General features: G+C 43.6%; 1 protein-coding gene across 1 annotated transcript in view; it reads right to left on the bottom strand.

Annotated features, from left to right (window-relative positions):
- Ildr2 (immunoglobulin-like domain containing receptor 2) overlaps nt 1–10231 on the bottom strand; it is a gene marked incomplete at its 5' end in the record, with an annotated part of 62947 nt that overhangs the window by 5647 nt on the left and 47069 nt on the right. Inside the window, 3 exon segments of the mRNA XM_013521459.1 lie at nt 1–164; nt 1188–1404; nt 5140–5253. Of these exon segments, the coding sequence (XP_013376913.1) occupies nt 1–164; nt 1188–1404; nt 5140–5253 (495 nt within the window).

Below are 10231 nucleotides of genomic sequence, written 5' to 3'. Positions count from 1 at the left end.
GCTCGAAGCGGCTCCCGCCCCGGGGCTCCAGGCTGCTGCCGTCCGCGCGGCGAGGCCGCGGCCCGTAGGAGTCCGCGAAGGCGGCCAGCTCGTCCATGGACACTGCGGGCACGCCCCCGGCGAAGCTCTTCCTGGACAGCATCTCCGACTTGCAGCGCTGCTGGCTGCGGGCAGAAGAGAGACATGGGTCAGGGGACCGCGGGTCACAGAAACCGCACCCTGCCGAGTTCAAGGCGGGGAGACTGAGGCCGGCCTGCGAGAGTGCCCTCAGCGGTCCCCGGGACCGGGCTGTGCACGGTCATCTTATGCCCCCTCCCAGCGCCCCGTGATGCATCAAGGGAGGGCGACCCAGGCTACCCGATGAGTTTGTGAGAAGGAGCTGCCTGGCTAAAAACGCTGTCTGGGCTACTCAGCGCTGAAACACACGGCGAGGGCTTCTGATCACTAAGATGGGACCTCTGGGTGATACCGCACATCTCATCACCCCACTCGCTAAGCCAGCCAAGTGGCGAAACACCCCGAAGTCTCTGGAATATATGTTGACACATAAACAGTCCTGTTCCTCCTTCAGGGCCTAAGGCCAAGTTACCAGGCAGGAGGCCAGAGAGACCCTTGCAGTTGGTAAGGAAAAGGTGATGTCTACCGACCTTCAAGGTAAAGGACAGGTGAGTGGTGAAGGTGCCATTCAAGAAGAAATGGTCACAAAAACTGCCAAAATCTTGGCCTTCCCTATTCAATGGTCTTAACACCCTTGGTGAGTTCCCGAACATCTGGAAATTTGTATTTCCCCAATTTAAAACGGGGACATTAGTAGTAGCTGTCTTTTGAGTTGTGAGAATTGAATGCAGCAGTGTGTTGGCATTTTACCGCTTACCTGACAAATGATCAAAAATGATGCACGTGATGGGCGGAAGTGTTAGAGGTTATAGGATAAAGAATGTGAGGAGGGCAGAGATATGTGAGGGTTCCTTGAGGGGCCTATGGCACACATGTTCAAAAGGCCTTAAAAGGCTTCTTCTACCACGGGCGACACAAGAGTCCCCTTGCTTAATGAATGCAGGACGGGGCCACTCCATAGCCTATACAAAGAGATGTGGCCAGGCAGCACAGGATGGAAGACATACTTGTACATAACGAAAGGCTCAGCTTTAACTTGCCTTCTGCTCTGGCCCGCTCATACCCATCACCTGTGCCGGAAGCTTTCCCGGTCGTCTTTGTTATATTCCACAGCTGAGGGTCCCCGGCTCGCCCCGCTGCCGCTTCCCATGACACCTGACCAGTAGTCAGGATTGCTCTCCAAGTCCCCAGACACAGGGAATGGCTTGCTTCGCATCTGATGGTACGATTGGCGGAAGTTGCTGTCCTCCTCGTGCAGGGAGCTGAGTTCTGAGATGGTGTTGTTATCTGTAGAGACAAAACCAGGCATGACAGAGCTTTCTGCATGGTAGACAGAAAGGGGGCTCTGTTCAGGCACTGAGACCTGAGGCTGCAGAAGTCCCACTCGAGGGGCTCAGGTCCATCTGCCCCGGGTGGGCTGTGGACCTGCACTAGTGGTAGAATTTGTGTTCTCGGCTCAGCAGGGACTGGCTCCAGTTCGAAGCCTACTGTTTATAGAAATGGAGGCTTCCTACGTGCTCTGTTCTTGGAATAAGAGAACAATTGTTTTTGTTCCACCTAAGGCAGGCTTCCCAGAACTCCGGCTCTCTGCAGCTGGCCTGCTAGTACATCATCATCCTTGTTCAAATGTCTTTCTTGGTCCTGTATAATTCTGTTGATGAGCCATGATGATCCCAGGCATGCTGGGCCAAAAGGAACCAAAAAAGAGAAGCCACAATACCCAGCATCTTTCCTACCAGTGCAGTCCCGAGTAATGGGGCCTTCAGAGTCAGTACTGCCACATGCTTTAGAGGAACCTTAATCTGCCCTCCCTGCATAGCAAAAAGTCCACAAGGTCAAGGAGAAGTGTATACCTCAACTCCTTTTAAAGGAGAAGGAGAAGTGTCCACACAACTCCTTTTAAACCATGCTCATCCGGGAACCTGGACTATCCTGCCCAAGTGGTACCAAGTCCACTTCTGAGGCCTGGGTAAACTGCTTCCCTTCCTTAAAGAGTATTTCTAGTGTGCCAGTTGTCTGGAGATGTGAGAAGTAAAGGGGGTGACTGGACCCTCTGGCCTGGTCTCCATTTACGCTCAAGTGCAAGGGCAGTGTCTAGTCACAGCTTTCTTGTTTTCCTAAGTAGCTTTAATTTAATTTTTTTTTTTTTTTTTTTTTTGCAAAGCACCTTTGAACAAGAACCAGAATCACGGTCTAGAAAGAAAAGAAACTACTTATAGAACTTTGAAATGCATTGAATTTCATTGCACTTTAAAAATAAATCTAGTGAACTTGTTTGCAATGTAACCAAACCCATTTGTTTCCTAAAATTGTTTTCATTAAGACTTCAAAATATTATTTAAAACAACACTTACTAAGTTTAAGGCAGTCAAGGGAGAGATAAGCAAAGACCTGTGAAACAGAAATGTGTGTCTCAAGTTCCCCTCTGCCCCCACCCCACCCAATCTCCAACAGTCTTGGGAGGAACAGAGAATTTTTGCACATCAAAGAGAGGGAGTCTCACACCATACACAGCCTCCTAATGACACAGCTTTTACCATGGGCGCCACTCACTTTAATCATGCCGTTAGTTGGTTTCTGAATTATAATTTGATTTTTAAAACTTTTCTCCCTCTCAAGGAGAATGAACTAGTTTGCACCTATTTTAAAGGAAAATAACTCAGATCCTACTGGTTAGTGAAAGCTTATACTATTCCCTGTCGTGATTCACATGAATTACAATGTCCTTAGGAACTGTATAAAAAAGAACTTTAAAATGGGCCAAGTGGGACACTGAAAAATAATACTGGCTTAGCTCTCTCCTTAAACTTCGGGGATGCTGTGCTTACCCTTTTTGATTTCTGCAGATAGGAAGGGCTATCATCACAATTTCATAACTGGCTGGGATGTATGTTTCACTAAAATTTCTGCCATGGTGAACATGAACTTCAACATTCCTGACTTCATAGACATCCAATAGTATAACTGTAGGCAAACATTTTCTGTATTTTAGGCACTGCGAGCCATTCTGTTAAAACTATTCAATTCTGCCATTCTAGCATGAAAACAGTCACAGATAATACATAACTGAATTGGCATGGCTGTGTTCCAATAAAACTTTATTTACAAAAACAGAAATTTGCACCTCCTTGGCCTGGGATTTCATCTACTGACCCCTGCTCTAGGAATTATCAGGCTAAAAAATCCCAAAAGCTACCCTCCACATGAAGACAAGGCAAATAAGGCCGTACTGGCTAGCAAATTCATGAGTCTGGACCTCAAACTCCTAATTCTTATAAAATCTATGACTTCCCTGCCCTAACCTGAAACCATGAGATTCATTTTACAAAGAGATTTTTCAAGATGGTCCCATTCCGTGATTTACCCTAGAGTTTACTGTGCTCTTCAGAAATAGAATCAACATCTGGAAACAGAGTGAACTATATTGCTACTTCATTTCCATGCAGCTACTGTAGTGCTAGCAGGTGCCAGGTGATCTAGGTTCAATCCTGGTACTGGCCTTGAGTACTGACCCTAGTTACTATCCCTCTCTGTCTCATTCATCCTCTTCTGTACAATGAAGGAGATGGATTTAACAACCTCAGAAGTCCCTTTCCGTTCCAGCATTTCGGGAGCCCTATATGAGCAAGAAGGCCATTAAAAAGGCCATGGTTTCAGTAAAACTACAGCCATAGAGCCATCAAGTTTGCTCAGAGGTATCTTGTGCTAAGATCATGAGGCTGGGACTCAGAAGAGCTGGGTTCTACTCTGCATTCTGTCACTGCACCCCTCTGACCTTCTGTTTCTTCAGTGTGTACACTGCAAAGGTTGACCTAGCCCTCTCTAAGGTCCCCTTCAAAGCTAAGACCCACTGTCTTATAATGAGCTAGCTGACCCCTGGAGACCATTTTAGTCAAGACAGTCAGACAGGAGGCATAACCTAAACTATTCTTTCATTTTGATCTTAGTTTTTAACCCCACCCCACCCCCACTGGTGAGATTCAGTGGATACCCTTGATCCCTGACTCTGTCTCTGGCCCCTTACGGGGATCCATGACAACACTGTTACAACTAGCTCGTCAAGTGCAGTGACATCTGCATTCCTGACATTGCAATCTGGAGATGGTCTTTTTATAGTCCCTGCGGTGGGAGGATGCAGCAATGGGTGCAACACAGACAGGATGAATTTAGAATTGCAAACTGGGTGGAATATGTTGTCCTTAATCTGAATAAAGCTCCGGTAGTCTGGGACTGTTTTCCCAACAATTCCATCAAGTCTCTCCCTGGTTCCAAGAAGAGGAAGGTTCGAAGAAAGCACACAGTGACCTTACTACCATGCCTGCCAGCACCCACTGATAATTAGCCCATCCATGTCAGACCTGCCCTGTTCCGCCTTCTATGATAGACAGTAATTTGGAATCTACCCCAAAGAATCAGCTGTGTCAGCTGCAGAGTTTGTGAGGACTGTGGGTAAGTTAGGGGTTGGGGCCCGTCTACCTGCAGACTTGGTAATTAGAAAGCTCCTTGACAAGGGGAGCAGCCTCTTCACTCTCCTCTCCACCTCTGTGGCTGGGCCTCTCTGAGGAATGAATGTCAGCCTCTTTTCCCAGAATCCTTTGCCAAACCAGTTTCTTTACATTCACTGAGCCTCCAGGAGGCAGCCAGGCAGCTTGATGCCCTTTGTGTTGGGAAAAAACTGATACTGAAGCTTCACACCTTAAGTCATTATTTTTACTATACCTTAAAAGGATAGTAAGGGGAAACTGTTTTAATAAAACATTTCTAACCCTAAGATCACGTAGCTGCCACAATCAATGCTGACTGCTCCACGGAGATATCATAAACCACAGCATGCATGACAATTGTACTCTTCACAACAGAAACCCTTTTGCTCCCCTCCGCTGCTTTCTGTCATGGCATCACCAGCATCTTTCTCAGCTCTGACCCTGCAAGTTCAAGGCTGCACAAGTTTGTTCCTCCTGCCTTCCTTAGCTATGAGGTCCTGCATGATACACAGATCACATAAAGCCAACAGATGCTCACATCTGCCTCTCATCCTTCGGGCTGGATCAAACTGAGCCAGCTCCTTCTCGACATAGTACAGGACCTTCATGGAGTCTCTCTCTTTGTCAGCTTGGATCCGGTAGCCTTTGCGAACTGTTGAGAAAGCACAAGAAGGTAAACTAAAAAAAAAGAAGAAAAGAAAATATCAGGAAAAGGAGGGCTATGTTCATTTTACCAAATGGAAAACATGGTTCCTAATTATAAAACTTATTTTGAAATCATCCAGAAATCACCTGTGCTTATATGTATGTGGCCATACCTGAAATCCTTTCCATTTGAATGGAGGACCTGAAGGTCAACAGCAAATTCCACTATAGTGTAGTTTAGTCATTTGATGCCCTCTGGTTCCTGTCTTCTGACCTCTTACCACTCCACTGAATGCTCATCTTCTCCAAACTTTTGAGCTCCCTGGGAGGAGTACATTCACACTAAAAAATACTACTTCCTAGATGGAGGACACATCACTCCAGAGTCAGAGGTTCACATCTTCACTGGGTGGGATCACACATCCCTTTAAAACAGATACCTAAACGTCAGGGACCTTGACAAAGCTCCCCCCTGCCCCCCGCAACCGCCCCAGAAGGCTCTCTAGTTGCCTGGGAGATGGTTCAAAAATTCCTTAATCTGTGTGGAACGTAAGAGCCAATATTAGATTCTAGACTGCATATACATTATTACAAAACAAGATGCAAAACACATGGATTTCTAATCATGGTTCCATTTTATTTCTTTAGCATTTTCCTTTTAGGAAAGAGAATACTATATTTTTAATCATGATTAATTCAACCTGCTGCAATGTGGTTACAAGCAGGTGTTACTTTCAGGGCTTAATAAAAAAAAAATCTAAGGCAGGGGAGAGAATACCATCTCTTACATCTCCATCACTTATATTGTCAGAGACAAAGGCTGTTTACACCCACACTACTTAAGTGTAAGCCTAGCCCAATGCCAACCCCAAAGGTGACCAGACATTAGCAGGCTTACTGCACAGTAATAGGAAGAAGGACAGTGAAAGAAAGGAATGATGGTATGGAGGTGGAACTATAAAGGTAATTAGACAACACTTATTAAGCACTGAAAGTGTGCTAGGTCCTGTGCTAAATGTTTACATGGGATTTGTCTCTCCAACTACTCTACGAAGTACTGTTATGAGTTGCATTTCGTGACTGAGAAAACTTTGGATCAGAGGTCTTTTTATATCTTTTCTGGGAATAATTTGGCAGTGTTGGGGCTGGGGCTGAGGCTGGAACAATTTAGTTTGATTCACTGTTGCTTCACTGTATCGGGGCATCTTTTCTCTCAATAGTCTAGGATGAGATATAGTTTTAAAAAAAAAAGGAGGCAAAGAAGAAAAGTAAGCAAAGCCCAGAGTAGAAAATGCTCTTAGGTGTATCATGGGTTGTATGGTCTGCAGCAGGGTCCTGTCTTCCAGCCAAGAGGACTGTACCTGGGAGTGGTGACACTCCCTGTCACCAAAGTGAGGCAAATATTGTAGCAAAAACACATGATTGCGTGTGCTCCAGAGAAAACCCTGCTGTATACAGTCTCTGGACTTGTAACCCTGACTGTGAGCAAAGCCCCACCCCCACCCCACAAGCTATTTACGTGGAAGATTAAAATATAAAATTCCACAGCACACTGATCACAACCCAGGCACTGAAGACAGAGAAGTCGCCCACACACCCACTTGCAGGTGCACTGATTCTCTGTATGAGAACATACTGGGCAGTCCACATCCACCTCAAATTGTGAAATTACTTAGGAAAAAACTAACAAATCTCAGAGCATGCTTTTTAGTAGCACCTTCTCCCAGAGGTTAGATCCATAATCCTTATGCGGAAGCAGTTATTAGCAGAAATGATTTTATTTATCAAGCTACACATTCTTCCCTCTCTGCAGAGGCGTTTACAGAGTAGTACAGACAGTTCAATTAAAATGCAATTATCCCACAGAACTGCTATGTCTGTACCAAGGCAGTTATGTCTAATGGATGAGACAGGACTGGGAAATGGGGAATTGGGCATCTTGTGGTCATGCTGTCACTGGTTTACTGGGGGACCTCAAATAAATGATGACCTGTCAGGACTCAGTTTTCTTGTCTATAAAATGCAACTAATATTTCCTACATTTTAAGTAATCTCTTAAAGAAAAGGAGACAGATAAGACCAAATCAGTGGAGCCTGTGGAGTTTTTTGTAATTATTTAGGGCAGCTCAAATACAGCCTCATCCTTGAAAGGCTGTCTGTCGTTTTCCATGGTTGGAAAAGGTCTATCTTTCTGTTGTATTTTCCTAATTTACAATCATTTAGTTTGAACTTTTGTTTTGGGCCTTAATATATTCTGGTTTGTTTCAAGTCATTTAGATAAAGGTCTAATCTCAAAATTCTTAAAGAAAAAGAATCTTTATCATTCAGTATCTCCAAGTGCCTAGGACAGTGTTTTACAAATAGTAGACCCTTAATAAATGTTGAATTACTGCCAGCTTGAGAATGGAGTAAGGTTATGGTTGCTTAGAGTATTTTCAGTAGTGCCCATCTATAGAGTTAAAACTCCATGAAGACTTTTCACCTCCATATCACGAGCATCTAGCATAGAGCCTAGCACATTATAGACATTCAAAACGTGTGTTCAAATGAATGCATGAAAACATGAATGAATGAGTAAACAAAAACTAGGAAAAGAAACTCTACTTTTCATGGATTATAAAGTATGGCATGTGCATCCATGTGGGTGGTTTACTGAAGAATTTTGATCAGGAAGGGTAAGTTTTGTGGTTACTATTATTGATAAGTAAAGAACACTAATTAAAGAACACTAAACAAAGAGCACTAGCATGTGTGTGGGACTAGGGAGAGGCCTCCTCTACCCGAAGCAGTGGCTTTATCTAGGTGTTCTTAATATGTGAAACACTTTTAGGGTAAGTCTCCAGTGACTCTGAGATACAGATCATGGGGGAGGGTTGTTGCAATATGGAGCTTCGCACCAGCTATCCCCTGGTAGAGGGAGAAGACAGCTGCACTGAACAACAGCTGGAGGATTCTCAGTTAATTGCCCTTGGATTGGAGCTTAGATGATTTTCTATGTCATTAAAAAAATTACACTGCTCATTATGGTACAGATTTGATTGTGTGCATAGGTTATCAGGTCTCTGAAAAGTTACAGTAACTACAGCCTCAAGTGAAGATAATAGTTTTGGCTTTCAATAATGACATTATAAAGAGACTCCCCTATACTAGATACTGTCACCTTTAACTGCTCAGTCATAGCAGTCTGTGACTTCAGAAGTTTAAATTAAGTCAAATTTGTAAAAACGAAGCAAAGTATTGATCATTAGACTTTAGGGGCATTATCCACTTGGATTCAGTAACTAAAAAATCTAGGTAATTCTTCCTTTTAAAAAATGTAGGTTTTTTTTCTTAATGGTAAGCTGAGAATTTGCATGACATGCTAAATTATTCTCTCATCCTGGCAGAATCTGGCTTTGTGTCACATATTTGCTCAAGAGCATATGAATCACCAGAAAAGCCTTTCTTGATCCCTCCTCTCCAAAGGCATGATTTTCCTTTCTGACCCTGCACCACAAAAATATCTGAACATATACTGCCTTATATTTGATATTAATTTTATTTCCATTCACCAGTCCCCAGCAATCACCCTGCTAGACTGTAGATTTCTTGCAGGCAGGGAAAATTTGTGGGCATTCATTAAATATTTCTTGATTTAAAAACATATAGGAGGGTGTCAGGTTGATGTTTTTCTGTACTTTGAAGATCAGAGAGCTTTCTGATGTGTGATGATATTTTAATAAGAAATGTTCTAGATGACTGGCCAGAGACCAGCATATTTGGAAACAGACTTTTTTCCTAGTGATGTTTCAGCTTGGGGTCAATGGATGATTTATTTCTGTTTTCAGGCTCAGCCTGGTTCTTTGGTTGCTGTGTTCATACTTCAACTCCTCCTCTTCTTAGCCTTGCCCACTTGGACTTTACTGGAGCGAGAGGATAGCGGCATATTCCCTCTCACAGCAAAGTATAATTTTTAAAATTTTTATTGTTAGAGGATTTGAGCTGATACTTTTGACCCAATTAAGGTGTAAGTATTTTTCAGCTGATTTCCCCTTTACAGCCAAAATCCAACTTGTTAAAGAAATCTTTGAGGTAGACTCCCATGGATAGAGCCTTGTTCTTCCTGTCCCCTTAATGAGCTAAGCAAGGCTGTTTATGGAGGATGGAACAGCTGCCAGATTCCACCCCCGGGGTGACAGCAGCTCAATTGTGGGAGAAGTGATTCTTAAAATTTGCATATTCTCTGTACATAGACAGTAGGAATATATATAAATATATATATATATATATATAATTAATTTTGAAGATGGCATTTCAAAACCCTACTTGTCTACTCCATTCTTTCAAAAGATGAGTTGAAGCCAGGTAGGTTGATGTGAAATAGATTAGAGTAAGGCACAAGTAGAGGGGAGAAGCTAGGAGAGCTGCACTGAGCAGAGTAGGAGGTGATGGCAGCACAGACCAGGACAGCAGGAGAAACAGAAGAAAGGAAACCAGTGCCAGGTTATCCTCAAGTACAACCTGAAGGACTCTGGCAACCCGCTGGATGAGGGAAGGGAGTGTTAAGGAAGGGTTAAGGATGAAATCTTTGCTTCCGGATTAGGCCAGTAGGTGAACAATGAGGCCATCCATGGATATAAGATATGTAGAATCTGTTTGAAGTAGAGAAGCAGCAGATTAATTCCATTTCCTAGAAGCTGAGATTTAAATGCTTATAAGACACCAGGTGGAGATGTCCAGAGGCAGTTGGATGTAGGGCCTAAGGACAGAAGAGAGGCTGGAGATAATAATTGGGAATCATCAGCTTATGAGTACAAGAATGATTGAAAAGGAGTATGAATATTTAAATTTAAATGTATTACAAAGCCAGGGTGTGGTAGCGCACACCTGTAATTCCAGCACTCAGGAGGATGAGACAGGAGAATCACTGTGAGTTTGAGGCCAGCTTGGGCTAAATAGTGAGTTGGACAATAGCACTAAACCAAATTGCAAGACTCTCAAAAAAA

This window comes from Chinchilla lanigera, unplaced genomic scaffold (assembly GCF_000276665.1).
Source record: "Chinchilla lanigera isolate Chin_1 unplaced genomic scaffold, ChiLan1.0 scaffold00061, whole genome shotgun sequence".
Classification (NCBI taxonomy): domain Eukaryota; kingdom Metazoa; phylum Chordata; class Mammalia; order Rodentia; family Chinchillidae; genus Chinchilla; species Chinchilla lanigera.
This window is presented reverse-complemented; position numbering and strand designations above follow the sequence as displayed.